The sequence below is a fragment of the Lemur catta genome, chromosome 19, assembly GCF_020740605.2.
Source record: "Lemur catta isolate mLemCat1 chromosome 19, mLemCat1.pri, whole genome shotgun sequence".
In the NCBI taxonomy this organism is placed as follows: domain Eukaryota; kingdom Metazoa; phylum Chordata; class Mammalia; order Primates; family Lemuridae; genus Lemur; species Lemur catta.
In genome coordinates, this window is record NC_059146.1 from 5,442,293 (window position 1) to 5,459,795 (window position 17,503).

Consider the following 17,503-nt stretch of genomic DNA (forward strand, 5'->3'; position numbering starts at 1 on the left):
CTCAGTAATTATATGTTGAATGAATGTTCTTGGGTGCTACCATGCCCACATTGCTGCTGTAGTAGAGCTTTGGTGCATTGGGACTTTGGTAATTCACCAGTTCCTCGTCCTGGTCATTTATAGAAACCGAGGTATGAAATTCGCTGGAGGGTCATCGAATCGATCAGCCCCGATGGACATGAATACATTTATGTGGACCCGATGCAGCTGCCTTACGACTCGAGATGGGAGTTTCCGAGAGATGGACTCGTGCTTGGTAAGCGCCTGTGGGGTTGGTCGCCTGAGACTCCCTTCTCACTTGCACACGACTTCGCTGTGCTCAGGCCTCTGGCAGGATGAGGGATCTGAGCTTGTGCTTAGCAAGAGCTCAGCAACAGACACTTGCTTTCAGAAATACATTTCCATCTTGACAATAAGTTAATTGGATCCCTGCAATGATCTTTTTTGAAAACATCTCATTCCATAACAAATTATGGTTAAAGAAAATTTTACAAAGGGAGAAGAGAATGTGAAGAGGCCTGGCAAATAGACTCACCAAAATAGCTTTGCTTTGGAAATGACACAAACTGAAAACGAGATGAATCTCTGGGACTGAAAAGGAACAGATGAGAAATGAATGAGGACAACCACAAAATGTGTTCTGATGCAGTGCATTCTGAGGATGCACTAGATACTTCTTTATGTATATTTGGAGTATGTAATATAAAAATATAGGTACATTTTAAGGCAAAAGATGTAAAAATAAGCTAGCCAACTTATCACAAGCTTTTAAAATATTTCAATCCTGGAATCAGACCAAGTACATGAAGCTTTACTCCACGAGATTTTTTTCTTTTTTTAAATCACATTGTGAACGAATGAAAACAAGACTAAGGCACATGAAAATTAGAGGTAGAGGTTGTGTCATGATGGATAATCTAATGGTACGTACTTTGAAAAATGCTGGATATCGTTTTTAATGACCCGCCTGTATCATTCCCAAACATGGAGCAGTGTAGAGCCTCCTAGAGAGTTACTTAACTGAAATCAAACAAGGCACCCGAGCTGCTCCCAATTTCAAGTGCTCACATCTAAGCTTTCTTTATTATATTTTCCCCTCTTTCCCAAAAAGAGACAAGGAGCTTAGAGAGGTTAAAAAGTAATAAAATATGGGGGAAAAGGCACAATTCCTAATATGCCAGTAGGCATTTCTTTGTCCCCTGTTCCTGGGTCTCGCCAAGTTGCTGGTGAAGCAGAACCTTCCCAGGTCTGATGTCCAGCAACACAGACGTGTGGTAAGAGGCAGTGTTGGCTGAGAGTGTCTTTTGTGAGCTGAGTCTTTGCCTGGCGTGGCTATCGTCGGTGAGACTGACTCCCTGGGAAAGGTTCCCCTTAGCCTGTGAGCTCTCTGGGGTAGGGGTGGGGACGACTGCTTCAGTTACTTTTTGTAACTCCAGCATGGAGCAGAGTGCTGTGCTCCCAGGGCATGTGTAGCCTGTGCTGTCGTGACCTTCCTGACAACAGGCAGCCACGAGTCCAGCCTGAAGTTTTAACTTAATCACTCCGTGGAATCGGTGATATTTGGAATAGTGAAGTGTTTCCAGTGGTTAAGGATTTGTTGATGCAAAAGATGTCCCTGTTTGCACGTGGAAAGCAGAAGGGCAGAGAACCCGGGGGTTTGGGTGAGAGCCGCAGACAGCACAGAGGAGCCCAGGGTCTGGCCCGGCAGGGAGCTGGCAGACAGAGCGCTCCCACCAGGGAGGGCTGCACCCTTCCCCCTCCCCGTCTGTGTTTTCCTTTCCTTGCAAATGTTCTTTGACTAAAGCAATTACGCTAATTTCCTTCCCTGTGGGCTCCATTCTGATTTTGACGTGATGACTTGGAGGAGTCATCATGCTTCCTCAGTACTGAAGAACACCCACCCAGCTGTGCACCCCCTGACAGCTGGCCTGGCCGTGGGGCACCAAGTTGAGGAGAGGCCTGGAGTCTGCCTGTGTTAACGGTTCTGTTTGTCCGCAGGTCGTGTCTTGGGATCTGGGGCATTTGGGAAAGTGGTCGAAGGAACAGCCTACGGATTAAGCCGGTCCCAGCCTGTCATGAAAGTAGCCGTGAAGATGCTGAAACGTAAGTGCCCCTTCCTGGGGAGTTTTGAACGCGGAGGTGTTAAGGGAATTGCTCAGAATCACACAGCTAGGAAATAACAAGTTTAGGACTGGGTCTTGGCTCTTTTGACTCTAGGTTTCATGTGCATTTAGACTATCATGTCAATTAGGTTTATTTAGATCACTCCTGTCGCCCACCTGTTGGGAAATCGACAGTTATCATTTCTAGTGACTTCTTTTTACCTGAAAGCCTAGGGATTAGTTAGTTATTAGAGTTGAGACTGAGTCACTGTCTTGGTGAATAGAATTTGTGACATCTAATCGCAGGATCAGTCTCGTCCTTGGCGTGTTCTGAGAGTGGGAAGCGGGTATCTCAGTTGAACCGACACCTGATTTATTTCAACAGCCACGGCCAGATCCAGTGAGAAACAAGCTCTCATGTCTGAACTGAAGATCATGACTCACCTGGGGCCACATTTAAACATCGTGAACTTGCTGGGGGCCTGTACCAAGTCAGGTAAGCGTCCTGACCCGGAGTGCGAGGGAGGGTTTTCGCTGAACACCTGTGGTTGTGAAAACTGCTGAACCAGGTTTAAATCCTCCGCTTTCCAGCCCCAAACATGCCAGGGAGTAGAAGTCCCTTGAATGGAGTCGACTTGTTCCACTGAAATGATGGAAGCTCATCGTTTTCGACCGACATCTCTTGCCAGTCCAAACAGAGCAATTCATGACTTTTCTGTGCTTCATTTTCACACCTGTCTCCTGCCGGTTTTGGTCCCCACAGGCCCCATTTACATCATCACTGAGTACTGCTTCTACGGAGATCTTGTCAACTATCTGCATAAGAACAGGGACAGCTTCCTAAGCCACCACCCAGAGAAGCCAAAGAAAGAGCTGGACATCTTCGGATTGAACCCTGCGGACGAAAGCACACGGAGGTAGGTGCAGAGACATGGCCATGTAGCTTTGTCTCACACGCCTCACAGGTGGGAAGACCCGCATCCTGATGGATTCCATGTCTGCAGATTCCATGCCTGAGGTGGTAAGACATAGAGTCAGACCATCCTGCCTAGGCATCCTGTGATAGAGCTGAGAGACACGTGATGTCTGCAGGTGTTTTGGGCCAGAGTAGCACATGGGAAGCCATCGCTGATAGGTTTGCATGAGAGAGAGTGTGGGAACCTTCTGTTCACATGGGATCCACTGAGGACCTGTAACACGCAGCGCTGGCCAGGGACGCCTGAGTTCTTGCACCTTGTGAGAAACTGCCTGCCCATCTCCAAGCTTCAGATACTGGTCCTCACCACGCCTGGACCTATATATAAATCAAGCTCATGATAGTCATCCTCACTGCAGAAACCTACCAATGGCTATAGAGAGCTCTGCAGATAAAAAGTTTTGTAAGATCAGAAAGTAAAATGAATTTACTTCATATTAAAAGACTCGATGGACACCAAATGGGTGCCAAATTTATTGGGTAGCAGGAATTGTCTGCCTGAGCTCCGTGGCCACAGGGCCCAGGTTCATGGCTTATGGGTTGAAAAACAGAAAGAGTAACGACAGACTTAATGTAATGCATTTTTCAAACTTTAAACATAATAGACTTAGAAAATTTTACGAGCCTGTGGAAGCGTAGGCCCCACTGTCTTAGATGTGGCTCTTAGGGTGTGTGTGCTCCTGCCAAGGATGAGTAGAGGCTGATGCTGGAAACCAATAAGTACTAATCATCATGGCAGCCAACATTTATGGCACCCTTTACACGTGCCAGGGACCATACCAAGTACCCCCCGAGTCTGTCCCAGCTTTGTGAATGGGATTCATTCTGCCTCTTCAGAAAAATGCCTCCTCGACTCCCAGATGGAGTCATTGTCCTTCTATGCTACCAAAATCTTCCTTCCCAGCCCATCTGAGTTTCAGTGAATTATTTGATCCATGCTCCTCTCCCCAGCTAGACTTACCACCCGGGAGGGGGTTGGCTTGCTTGGCTCTGCTGAGGCTCACCCTGCAGCCCCCAGACCTGCCACAGTACCTGGCACGTTGGAGGCCTGCCTAAATCATCAGCTACTGAATGCTGAGTGACCACTGCAGACGGGCAGCCTGGGTAAGATTTCTTTTTCTGTTTTTGCAGCTATGTCATTTTATCCTTTGAAAACAACGGTGACTACATGGACATGAAGCAAGCCGACACCACCCAGTATGTTCCTATGCTGGAAAGGAAGGAGGTGTCCAAGTATTCAGACATCCAGAGATCACTGTATGATCGTCCAGCCTCATATAAGAAGAAAGCTATGTTAGGTAAGAGTGTCTGTTCTCACGCTGGGCATTGTGCTCTTACAGTGGTTTAATACCATGCTGACAATATTCAGAGGAAGGTGAGCAGGACTGGTAAACAGACCTGGCAGCCTGTGTGGTCCCTAAACGTAGGTCTGCACAGCCGGGTCCGTGACATGTTTTCACAGGCTTGCGGTCTGTGAATCGAAAAGAATGAAGACAATGGAATGAATTTTTCAAACTTTAAATATAATCATTTTAAAGAATTATTTATTCCGATAGACCTTCCTTTTTTTTTTTTTTTGTCACTAACGTGATTTTTAAATGAAAGTGTAGTGGTAATTGATTTTTTTTCAATGCCCTTACTTGGCAAAATTAAAAGTTGGCAGTCTTCTGTTGGTTTCTTGTATTGGTTTTCTTCTTAAGTTTTATAAGTCTCTGATATCTGTGAGTTCAATAACTCAATTTGCGATAGGAACTGCAGAGTAGACAATTTGAGGTTATGTTTTCTGACAAGTGTCTCTGCTGAATGTTTTTTGGAGGTGGATCAGTCTGTTTTCCAAGCAGAGAAGTATGTGGCAGGGTCGAATTGATTTCTAGACTCCAGGGAGCCCCGCTCATGCCCACACCAGATGGACCACCTCACGTCTGCTCGGGTGGCCCCTCCAGGGCTCTGGTCTAGTCACAGATTGGAGTTGGGAGGCCGATGTTGGCTTGTCCTGTGATCTTGTCTTCTTGGGTCTGAGCCCTTCTATTGGTCAAGGCAAAAAAGTGTTGAGCTGCCATGGAAATTGTTTTGAAAATCACTGATGTGCTCTGAATGCTTTCAGGGTTCTTAAGTGAAAGGTACGATGCATTAAAAAAGAGAATGTGCTTGTTTTGCAAAGCTCAGTACATAATAATATTTTCCATTTCTGTGGTTCCAAGTTCCATTCACTTCTCATTGCCAAATGGGTGAACTTCCAGGCACTTTTTAAAGATTAGCCAATGAGAGTTATCGGAACCAATGCTTCCTCTCCCCTCCCGTGGTGTTAAAAATAGTTCGCGTTGCTTCCCAGGCCGCGCTGGTGGACTTGGCACCAGATGTCAGAGGAACCTCAGTCATGCTCGGGCCCAGGCCCTGCTGGCAGACACTCTTTCTGGCCTTCCTGTGGCTGGCTGAAAAAATGTGAATGGCTGGAGCTACTCCTCCCTTGCCTGAACATTTTTAAAAAGACCTGAGAACTGCTGGCCTAGATTGCCTTCTTCCTCGAAAACCCTGGGGCCCTTCCAGATGGGACTAACTGGGGAAAGTAGATTAGTGACAAACCAAGGAACTCAATGAGAGGTCATTGGCATTGATTTTTGATTGCCACCACATCTGATGGGTGGTTGATTTCATTGACAAATTATAGGCTCAGTACTGTGAAGGTGGCTTTAAAAAGAAAGTAAAGCAAATCCTAGAAGCTACTTTTTCAGGGGCCCTTGTATGTGTTCGTCATCAAAGATATTAGTGTCTATGTGTCTCTGTGTGTTTAAAGGTGGCAGAAGCGATTTGCTAACTGATTAAAAAAACAAATTTCAGAGGCAACCAGAAAAATTCGGTGCGGGAACTCATTAGAGAGATCGGTTTAGGTTGGTCCTTATGACTATACGTGTGAGATACGTATATACATATGTATAAAAAATAATTTTTTAACCAGATATGTGTTAATGCAGATATATTTCTGTTTTAAGACAGAATTTTTGCATAGTTTAGGCATTCACCTGTGAGGTCTAGAAATCCTATGGGAAAATGCTTTTGGATGTGTCCTCTGGGCGAGCCTCGGCAACCCCATGGGCCACCCGGCCCAGCCCAGCGGGTCCCCTCCGGTGGGCGATGTGTCCCGCTTTCCGCCAGCGCCAACACGTTTAATTCCTTTTCTGCAGACTCGGAAGTCAAAAACCTCCTTTCAGACGATAACTCCGAAGGCCTTACTCTGTTGGATTTGTTGAGCTTTACCTATCAAGTGGCCCGAGGAATGGAGTTTTTGGCTTCAAAAAATGTAAGTTCAAGGACCAGAGAGGCCTTTTTAGAGGCAGCCACAGATTTCAGAGTGAGTGGAGTGTGGAGGGAGACCAGGAGACGGGTTTCGGAGAGGCTGGTCACGACGGCGGCCTCTCGTTTACACACCTCTCTTCCTCCTCCCCTGCGCAGGGCAGGGAGTCCGATGTCACCGGGCTTCTGCTTTTCTCCAGGACTTTCTCTCTCTCAGGAGCTGTTGGGCTGGGGGCCTGGGGGAGGGCAGCCCCTGGTGCTGCGCCAGCAGCTCCGAGCGCCACCACGGAGGGCCGGCCCTGCGGGGCTGACGCTGCCCGGCCGCAGGTGCGCTGACCCTGAGGTCGTTTCTGCCCTTTCCACGCAGTGTGTCCACCGGGACCTGGCTGCTCGAAATGTCCTCCTGGCGCAAGGGAAAATCGTGAAGATCTGTGACTTTGGCCTGGCCAGAGACATCATGCACGATTCGAACTACGTGTCAAAAGGCAGCGTACGTCCTCTCTTCCCTCCTTGGCCGTACTCGCCCTCCCTCACCCTCAAGTCGGGGGTTGCTCGTGGCCGTTCCGCGCCCACAGTTGCAATGTGGCGTCCACAGGCTTCCCGCGTGGACCCAGCGGGGTCTGTGGAACCCGCGCAGGCTGGGCACGAGCGCCAGCTCCCCCACGCACTCCCACTGGGATCTGGGGCGGTGACTTGACCGTCCTGTACCTCGGTCTCCCCGTCTGTAGCAGGGAGGTGATTGTCATACCTGTCTGCCGAGTTGCCGCGGAGATTAAGTCAGTGAATTCACGTAAAGTGCTTAGGACAGTGCCTGCCGTATAGAAGTGTTAATGTTAATATGGAAACGGTACATATGCGTGTCCGAGCATGCGTTTCCAAGGAGAACGTCTCTAGTTTTTAAGCTATCAGATTTCCAAAAGGCATCTGTGACCCCTAAAATGTTAAGATTATTTGAGTTAATATAGCTTGGAGGCACAGTTTCTTTAAAGATAGTCATTTTCTCATATACTTGAACCGTTCTCTCCCTTCCACCTCTAAGCAGATGAAGTAGCTCAGGATACATCTGCCCCTGTAGGGTCAATTCCAGACCACCCCACTGCCCTGGTGGGAGACAGCTCACAGGGGCTGCCACACCCACCCAGGGAAGGACACTGGCCCGTGTCCTTGCTCTGTGTGGTTCATGTACCCATGTGACCGTGACCTGTAGCCAGAGGCTCTTCCTGCACAACTTTAGGTGCCTTGAATAGAACACTGGACTTTGGTGGAGCCGATTTCTCACCTGTTCGCATAAGGTTATGAATCTCTCGTCTCCCCAGCAATTTCGGAAGGTTGAAGGATGCTACGTGGCTACTTTATATATCTGCCTGCGTTTAGCATTTCTCCTGAAGGCTGAGCCAACTTCACAAAAGAGGCTGCAAAATTCATCTTAATTAATGTCCAGCTCTTTGTAGTGGTGGGATATTACTATTTCTTAGAGTGCAAAAGCTGCAGTCTGCTCACACATGATTGGCTCTGTTCTTCCTTTTGTTCCCAGGAATATCTCAAAATAGAGGACACACTTTTTGAGTAGAAATTCAGGATTCAGTGTTTTGGGGTGTCATTCCTTTGGAGGGCATAAGAGGCAACATTAACCACTGATTGTTCATCGAATGTTTGCTGGCACTGAGGGTACGGTAGTAAACTAAACACACACAGGAGACACGTGGGGCAGGAGAGTTAGAGCAAGTTGCTGCGGGCCCAGGGGGAGCCCTTGCGTTTCCGCAGCTGCGGATCATCAGGGCCCAGCCGTGAGCTAACGTCCTCCCTCCTTCCCCGCAGACCTTCCTGCCCGTGAAGTGGATGGCTCCCGAGAGCATCTTCGACAACCTCTACACCACGCTGAGCGACGTCTGGTCTTACGGCATTCTGCTCTGGGAGATCTTCTCCCTCGGTACGGGCAGGCCGCCGCTGCTTGTGCGGCTGTTTCGGCCGTGCAGGTGGAGATGGGTCTCTGCGGGGGGCTGCCTCTGCCCCTCCCCTGCTGTGGGCCAAGCCAGAGTGACTTCCTCCCACGGGACGTGCTCCTGCCCACGTCCACTCCCCAGCTGCGTTTTCCTTTTCGACTCTGGGTTAAATGGGTTCACCAGGGGAGCGAGGCCCTCCCTCAGCTCTGGTGATTGATGCGCAGGTGAGAAGTAGGATGTAGAGGGAAAGGGGCGTGGCCCCGCCTGGCCAGTCGTTCTGGAGGAGAGAAACCTCCAGGCCCCCGGCCAGTCAGTCCCCGGGTGCTGCCAGGTGAGGGCCGCAGAGAAGGATGAGTCGTGCCCATGACCTCTGACGGTTCCTCTGGGCAGATGAGACTTACACGCTTAGTGACAAGCTGTGTGGTTCTGATTTCAAATTGTAATTCATGACCAGTGAAAGGAGAAAGGCATCCTGGACTAGGCTTCCGAGAGGGAACTGAGCTCGACCCGGCCTTGGCTAGGAAAACGTGAGATGTCTCGTGAATCTATCTTTCACCCTGACATGGCAGGAAAAGGTCTCTTCTCCCCTCTCCTTTCTTATCTTAGTTCTTTCTCCATGGATGGTCACCGTGGATCATCCCAGTGTGTGGCTTAGAGGAATCTCACAGTCTCTTCAAAGCAGAGATTCGTCTAGACATTTCAGGCCCCAAATTTGACTTTTGCTTTAATTATTTGAACGTTTCTGGTGAAAATGACTTTCTTGGCCTCAGCGATTCGGAATTTCTTGTTGCTTTTCTAGTTCACTTTGTGTATCAGCTCTAGTAGTCAAAGCACTGAAAAATACTTCAGGGCCTTTTCTAAAGATGTAGAATTTTGCCTAAGGTGCTTGGACTTGACCAGCCTAGAGTGCTAGTTACATTTAAGGTTTGAGCAGGTCCTTGAAGTCAAGGCGCTAACGCTTAATTTCCTTGAAAGAACCAGTGCGTTTTCTAACGGCCTTCTGTCATGCCAAGCGTTTCAACAATGAACTGTGCATTTGTCAGTCCTGGTGTTTCCTTTGGCTCATAGGCGGCACACCTTACCCTGGCATGATGGTGGATTCTACTTTCTACAATAAGATCAAGAGTGGGTACCGGATGGCCAAGCCCGACCACGCCACCAGTGAAGTGTGAGCTCCTTCCCCATCCCAGGGGCCTGAGTTCTTGCCAGGGGGTCTGGGAGGTGGGAGGCGCCCTGAGACCCTCCCCAACCCCATGCCCACTCTGAGCTCTCTTGCCCTCCAGCTATGAGATCATGGTGAAGTGCTGGAACAGTGAGCCGGAGAAGAGACCCTCCTTTTACCACCTGAGTGAGATTGTGGAGAACCTGCTTCCTGGACAATATAAAAAGGTGTGTTGGGCTGAGTAAGGTGGGTGGAAAGGCCTGGGCGAAAGGAGAAGGGAATAACTGGAAGTTATGCCAGACAGCAGTGCTGTTCGACTCTGTTCTAAAGGAACGTTTTCAAAGGAGGAAAAAGATCGTGTGATCCAGGGGTGGGACCTTCATGGCGTGCTCCACGGGCCCCTGGTAGAACTGATGAATGGAAACCCTCCCCTTCCTGCAGGGCTCCCTTTTCATCTTAAAGGTACGACACCTGTGAGCACTTTATTCTGCAGATGCTGCGGCGTCTGAAGCTGGTGTGCAGTTAGAAGTCTCAGGGCAGCCGTGGCCATTAAATCACTAATTTGAATGCACTTAAATCCGTGCGCAATTGGCTTTTACCAGCTGACTGGAAGGAACAACCTCAGCTGTTATCTGTGGCTCCAGCTGGTTTTTATGTGGCATAGGAAGCATTGTTCAAAGGAACAAATGAAATTTCATGGACCCAGGCAGGATCTGTAAAAGCATGAAACAGCTTTCTGCTGAAGCTTGAAAGGGAACCCACACATAAACTCAGTTTCTTAGATTCAGATTAGTCACTGCGTAGACTTTTCATACTTTTCAGTTCCCTTGCTTCTTCCCAAAGAGGAGCAGCATCGGGAGGCTGCGCTGAATTGGAAGTTAAGTACTTTTGCCTGGTATCTCGCTGCCCTTTACAACTCCCTGCAGTGAGCAGGAGGCAGAGAGAAATTAACCTCAGGTTGGTCAGAGATGCCCCGATTGGCGGAGATGGGTGGTGGGAAGAAATTAAAACTGCTGTTGAAAACAGAGTCTTTTCAGACCAGGCGAGGTGGCTCTCGCCAGTAATCCCAGCACTTTGGGAAGCCGAAGCGGGAGGATCCCTTGAGGCCAGGAGTTCGAGATCAGCCTGGGTGATATAGTGAGATCCCCATCTCTACAAAAAAATAAGGAAAATTAGCTGGGTGTGGTGGTGTGCACCTGTAGTCCCAGCTACTCGGGAGGCTGAGGCAGTAGGATTGCTTGAGCCCAGGAGTTCGAGGTTGCTGTGAGCTATGATGGCACCACTGTATTCTAGCCTGGGCAGCAGAGTGAGACCCTGTCTCTTTTAAAAAGAAAAAGTTTTTTCATATCAAAGGTTAGACTTCCCCAGTGCTTAGGGGTCATGAGGGCTTTGGGTATTATGCCCCCAGTGGAAGTCCCCACCTCCTCCTGGGACCCATCCAAAGCCTGGAGAAGCGATGACAGGTGACGTGATGGGGCCAGATGGGTCCAAGCTCGTCCTGGGTGGTGAAGGGGCAGGGACACAGTCTTAGCCACTGACTTGGAGAAGGGGTCTTGGTTCCTTAAGACCTGCCAGCAGAAGCCTTCTGCCACTGGGGTCCTTTCCTCTCGTCCCACATCTCTGGGGCACAGGTGATCTATGACTGTCCTTCAGCTGTCTAAATCCTGCATCTGTGAGCTAGTTTGGCAACATGTAGAGTTAAATAATAGTATGTTCTGAGCGTCACCATTCATTTTTGAGGTTTGGTTGGTACCGCCTGATTAAATATGTTCAATGAACGTTTATAGAGTTATGAAAAAATCCACCTGGACTTCCTGAAGAGTGACCACCCCGCCGTGGCACGCATGCGCGTGGACTCGGACAATGCGTACATCGGCGTCACCTACAAAAACGAGGAGGACAAGCTGAAGGACTGGGAGGGTGGCCTCGACGAGCAGAGACTGAGCGCCGACAGCGGCTACATCATCCCTCTGCCCGACATTGACCCCGTCCCGGAGGACGACGACCTGGGCAAGAGGAACAGACACAGGTAGCCGGGGTGGGGTGGCAGCCCCAGTGTCCTGCCTTCCCCGCGCCTGGGCATTGGCGGGGAGGACCCACAGCCATTGACAATGAGACCCTCCGGGTGGGGACACTCTACTAGGGGAGCGAGTTGCAGCATCCCCAGGGGGTCTATGTAGGATTTTTAAAAATTAAAAAAATTCTTTTGAGATGGGGTCTTGCTCAGTTGCCCAGGCTGCAGTGAAGCAATCATAGCTCATTGCAGCCTCGAACTCCTGGGCTTGAGCCATCCTCCCGCATCGGCCTCCCCAGTTGCCCTGCCCAGGGGCTCGGTGTGGTTTTGAAACAGCTTCCCAGATGCTTCTATTATGTCCCCCCCCCTCCCAGCGCTGGGGGAGGAGTATGTATGGGGGGTGGGGGACATGCTTCCCTGGTGGAGAATCTTTGACCTCAGTCCTCAGGTAATTTGATCAAACCAACGCGGCCCCTGTGATTATTGAGATAATAGAAGCCTCTCCCACCATTGTCTTAGTGATTGAACTAAGGGAAAAATTGAGGGAGAATCTGGACTGGGTTATTGGATGCTACGGCAGAGGTTCTTAACTCTAGCTGCAAGTTGGAATCACCTGGGGAGATTTTAAAACTACTGATTTACAAGTCTCACCCTAAACCAACACCTTAGAATCTCCAGGGCTGGGGGCTAAGTACTCCCTGGCTGGTTTGTTCGTTTTTTCTTTTAAATTTTGTATTCACATGGTACAGTGAGCTGTCAAGTATTCGTTACCCTGCTTCAGTGCTTGTGAACTTGGCCAGTCTGGGTGCATGTGTACCAGATCTCCTCAGCGCCCTCTGGATTATTTTGAAGCAAATCCTAGATATTATATCATTTCATCTATAAATAATATTACAGTATGTATCTCTAAGAGATAAGGGCTCTCTTTTAAAGAATAACGACAGTCACTACAAAAGTTATTAAAAATAGCTGCTCTACCATTATTTCACCCAGAAAAGGGACAGTAAATTAAGTGCATCAGACATGCAGAGTTCAGATTGTCTCACAAATATTATTGTACGTTGGGTTTGTTCTATTCGAGATGCAGATAAGAGTCACCCATCGCATTTGGTTGCTGTGGGTTCATGAGTTCACCCTGTATCTTTTTTGCCCCTTGCATGTTATTTGTGAGGAAACCAGAGCGTTTGGCTGTAGAGTTCCCACCATCAGAATTTTGCAGGTTACGTCCCCAGAGTGTCCTTATCTCGAGCTTCTGTCTCCTACATTTGCTGTAACCTCTATTTATGGCTCAATGCTGTGTGTACAGCACGGTGCAGCAGCCTCACAATAAGGAGAATAAACTGTGATTCTGCCCAGCGGCAGATAATAACCAGTTTGGAGCAAAAAGATACACATAAAAATCAAGATAGCAGAACAAGGCAGGATAGTGGTAAGACGGAAAGTGTTCCCAGGAGTTCAGACAAGGAATCGTGACAGGGTGGAGACTTTAGGGAAGGTTATTTTTCTAAAAGCTTTTGTGAAAAATTTCAAGTGTACAGAAATATTGAGAAAATATGTCTACCACTTAAACAGTTCACATTTTGTCATATGTGATTTAGCTATATGTGCGTAACGGGTGTTGTGTGTAACACACTCCTTTATGTATGTGTTTATTTTTGCTCAGTCACTTGAAACTAAGTAGGAAACACCAAGATACTTCAGCCCCAATGCTCCAGCACACGTTTCAGAATAAAAATACTCTCCTACATAACCGTAATATCACAAGCACATGTAAGAAAATTAACAACTATTCCCTGGTATCTCAAATTCAGGCTCTATTCAAATTCAAGTAAGAGTTTGCATAACAGCGATAGCTAACATTTGCTGGAGAAGAATAGCTCACAATAATTGGCACTGTGCTCAGTGCTTTATGGTTATTACCTTATTTGATTACCCTAACAGGTGTGTTGTTAGGCAGTGCTGTCGTACCATTATATAGGCAAGGAAATAATTTCAAGTTCAGGGGGTGAAGTGACTTAGTCTGAAGCCGCACAGCTAGTCGGAGGGCAGTCCGGAAAGCATCCAGCCGTCGTTGCTGTAAAGAGAACGGTCACGTGGCTGGACAGCCCTTGTGTGCGGTGGGGCCACTCCAGACCTAAGGCTTTCCCACTCTAGCACTGCCCCCTTCAGCCTCCACTCTGGTACCTAACGTGCCTTCAGCTGGGCCTTCAAGACCAGGGGGCTTTAGTTATAAAGAGAAGGGGAGGTGGGCATTCCAGGGGAGTGGGGGAAAGTCCCGAGGACACAGTTCAGACACCCGTGAGGCTTCGGGGAGAGCAAGTGACAGGCCTGGCTGCAGCTTGCAGCGGACTTCCTCCCTCTGCTCTGCCTCACCCAGGCCTTTTGGTCAGGCCTTGCTTATTTTCTCTAACACTAGGATTGAGTAGGGAAAGCAGAAATTGTTTGTCTGCAACTTTGACGAAATACCTGGCAGAAAAGAGGGAACTCTGCAGTGCAGAGCTGACCTGTGGACCTGGGTTTTCCACGTGACCCAGCACCCCAGGCAGCCTGAGTTTGAAGGTCAAAGGCTCTTGCAGGAAGAGCTCCGTTGCCTGGGGGTGGCGGGGCACCCTGGAAATGCAGCCAGTCTTCTTGCTCCGTGTGTGGGCCTGACTTCCGCTTTTCTCCCTCCTCCAGCTCGCAGACCTCCGAAGAGAGTGCCATTGAGACAGGTTCCAGCAGTTCCACCTTCATCAAGAGAGAGGACGAGACCATCGAGGACATTGACATGATGGACGACATCGGCATAGACTCCTCGGACCTGGTGGAGGACAGCTTCCTGTGACTGGTGGAGTCGGGGTCCCTGCCACTGCTGGGGCCGCCTCCGGATCCCTTTCCGAAAACCACTTTATTGCGATGCAGAGGCTGAGAGGAGGACTTGGTTGATGTGTAAAGAGAAGTTCCCAGCCCAGGGCCTCCGGGGGGAGCCGCCTAACTAGGAACGGACGGGCTCTTTCTAAGATGAACTTTCTCCGCGTTGCTTCTTGCAATGCTTCAGTAGCATCTCAGCGGTGTGTGAAGGTTGGAGGTCGATGGACAAGGGAATAATAGGCCACGGAAGACGAACTTTGTGTTTCAAGGGCATTGGTGAAATCCCGATGGACACAATTTGTACTGCAGCAAAACTCCAGCATTGTAATTATGTAAATAACTCTAACCGAGGATGTGCTTAGATTCGTATTTTCTCTAAACTTCTGAAGAGACCACTCATTCCATCCATGTACTTCCCTCCTGAATCCTGGTTTCAGCTGCTGTTGAACTTTCTTATGAAGTGCATGAAAAACCACTTTTGAACCTTAAAAGGTACTGGTACTATTAGCATTTTACTTTTTTTTTAGTGTTAAAGAGTTAAAGGATAATAACTAACCAACCTGTTTAATAGATTTGGGTCATTTAGAAGCCCAAGAACTCATTTTCCTATTGTAATCTACGTTTATAATACTACTACTGTTATCAATTATGCTAAATGTATAATATGTAACATGATTTCCCTACAGAGAAAGCACAATTAAAAAAAAACAACCCCTTACTAAGTAGGTGACAAGTTTGACATTTATAATAACATGTTTCTCTATAAAATATGGTAGTAGCTTTAGTGGATTTAATTTAGTTGAACGTAGAGAACAAAGTAAAAGTAGTGTTGTCCAGGAAGTCATAATTTTTAATTGTGTACTGAATAGGTTCCCCAACTCATTGTATTAAAAACAATTAACTGCCCTCTGAAATAAGGTGATTAGAAATAACAAACAAAACCCCCAAGTCCTAAATGTTCTCGATATAAATACATAAACCTATGATGAACATGACTTCTCCTGTTCTTACCCAGTGGAAAATATAATTGTCAGCAAAAAGACTGGATTTGCAGAGGTTTGTTGCATGCCTGGTGATAACTTTGGTGGCTGCCAACATATACAAATATATATATATATGTTTTAAATCTGTGAACCTTAAAAGGGTCATAAGGATGCCTGGACATGAGCCCCCTTCTTTTATCTCTTACCCCAAAGAGAACAGTTTGAAACCCTGAGACCATTAAGGCATTGTTTAGTGGAGGCTGTAACCATCCTTAGCCCGCATCCTTTGTTCTCAAATATAACTGGCATCAGATTCTGGGGCCCCGTCCCTGAGATTCTGAAGTATTAAGTCTTGGGGAAGCAGGAACCTGTATTTTTATGAACTCCTTGGCTGTCCGGATCAGCCAGTTTTCAGAAACACTGTCTTAGGTTACAGGAAGTTGCCATGGGAAACAAATAATTTGGAATTTGGAACTGGGCTAGAAGTCAACCACATAGGAAGCCTACTATTTAAATCCTTGGCTTCAGGTCAGTGACATTTAATGCCATAGAGCTAGCAATTGCCACCCATTAATTTAACTTTCCAGTCTTAGCTGAGGCTGAGAAAGCTAAAGTTTGGTTTTGGCAGGTCTTCCAAATGTAAAGACTCTGCTTCTCACTGCAGGGGGGTACTGACCCGACACCCCTAACCCCCATCCCTGCCAAGGAAAGGCATCTACAAAAATGATGCAATTCAGCATGCCAAGTCTCTGTATAACCAGGTCAGTATTTTGGAGAAAAAAATTAAAAAGTTTCACTGATACTCTGGGATCACATGGGAGGATGAATCGTCACCTCCATGGAGACTGTCAAGCTGGCTGGCGTGGGTTCCCTGGCGTTCTTTGCAGTACTGCTTAATCGCTGACAGCATATGAAAGAAACATGGGCTGTGATTACTGCAATCACTGTGCCTGCTACCGGCAGGTAATGCTTTGGAAGGGGTAGAAGCAATAACAAAATACTTGACTACCTGCTGGTGTAATCGCAAATGCAAGCCCCAGCTTTCTTTTTCACCTTTTTCATAGTAGCGTGAAGACTGAGCCAGATTGGCCAATTAAGAACGAAAGCCTAACTAGGTTTTGTAGAGCCAATTAGACTTGAAATACATTTGTATTTCTAGAGTCACAGCTGAAGCATTCTGTTTGTCACTCACCGTCCCTTGTACAGCCTTATTTTGTTGGTGCTTTGCATTTTGACGTGACTTTGAGCCTTGCATGACATCACGAGGCTGGAGGAAACTTCTCAGACCACCAGTCTCCAGTCCTAATGGATGCTCCCACCTGAATTTGAACGTGACTGCATTTTTTTAAAAAAGTGTTTTCAGCATATCCCAGATTTGTTTTCCTTTTTGGCCTTCTGCAAAGTCCCCAGAAGAAAATTTGCCAATCCTTCCCGCTTTCCATTTTTATGATGACAATCATCAAAGCTGGCCTGAGAAACACAATTTGTGACTTTTTAAACGATCAATGATGTCCTTAAAATGTGGTCTGCCAATCTGTACAAAATGGTCCTATTTTTGTGAAGAGGGACGTAAGATTAAATGATGTTATACATCAATGTGTATATATGTATTTCTATATAGACTTGGAGAATACTGCCAAAACATTTATGACAAGCTGTATCACTGCCTTTGTTTATATTTTTTTAACTGTGATATTCCCCACTGGCACATTAACTGTTGCACTTTTGAATGTCCAAAATTTATATTTTAGAAATAATAAAGAGAAAAATACCTAACGTGTTCCCAAGACAATGGTGTGGTGAATGTGTGAGAAGGACTAACGCAGTAGGGAGAGTCTGCCCATGCAAGATGTATTACCAACGCCCCTGTTCGTGTTTTTGTTTTAAAACGTGCAAATGAAGATCTTTATATTTCAATAAATGATATATATAAAGTTGTGCTAAGGTTCCAGCATTTGTGTTTTTAGTTTAATTATAAAAATGAAAGCAATCCTGTCCAGCATACTTTCTCAGCAACATTCTAGTCGGACTGTGTGTTAGGCTTTTGATGAACTAGTAGAAAATTCAAAATTTAAGACATTATTTGAGCTAGTGAGTTCTTAGACACAGCATTTGACTTTAAGATGACCAATGCTGGCTTATCTGTGATCCTATTTTTTTTTTTGTTTTTTATCTTTACTGT

The 17,503-nt window shown here is 47.2% G+C and overlaps 1 protein-coding gene across 2 annotated transcripts in view; it reads left to right on the forward strand.

The window, feature by feature from the left end:
* PDGFRA (platelet derived growth factor receptor alpha) overlaps positions 1-17,258 on the forward strand; it is a 39,367-nt gene extending 22,109 nt beyond the window's left edge. For both annotated transcript variants that reach the window (XM_045533015.1, XM_045533016.1), the window contains exons 12-23: positions 124-256; positions 1,999-2,103; positions 2,488-2,598; positions 2,866-3,019; positions 4,210-4,376; positions 6,261-6,376; positions 6,737-6,859; positions 8,188-8,299; positions 9,381-9,480; positions 9,596-9,701; positions 11,262-11,503; positions 14,165-17,258. In XM_045533015.1, the coding sequence (XP_045388971.1) occupies positions 124-256; positions 1,999-2,103; positions 2,488-2,598; positions 2,866-3,019; positions 4,210-4,376; positions 6,261-6,376; positions 6,737-6,859; positions 8,188-8,299; positions 9,381-9,480; positions 9,596-9,701; positions 11,262-11,503; positions 14,165-14,312 (1,617 nt within the window). In that variant the 3' untranslated portion in view covers positions 14,313-17,258. The remainder of the gene's footprint in view (positions 1-123; positions 257-1,998; positions 2,104-2,487; positions 2,599-2,865; positions 3,020-4,209; positions 4,377-6,260; positions 6,377-6,736; positions 6,860-8,187; positions 8,300-9,380; positions 9,481-9,595; positions 9,702-11,261; positions 11,504-14,164) is intronic.
* The last annotated feature ends 245 nt before the right edge of the window (positions 17,259-17,503 follow it).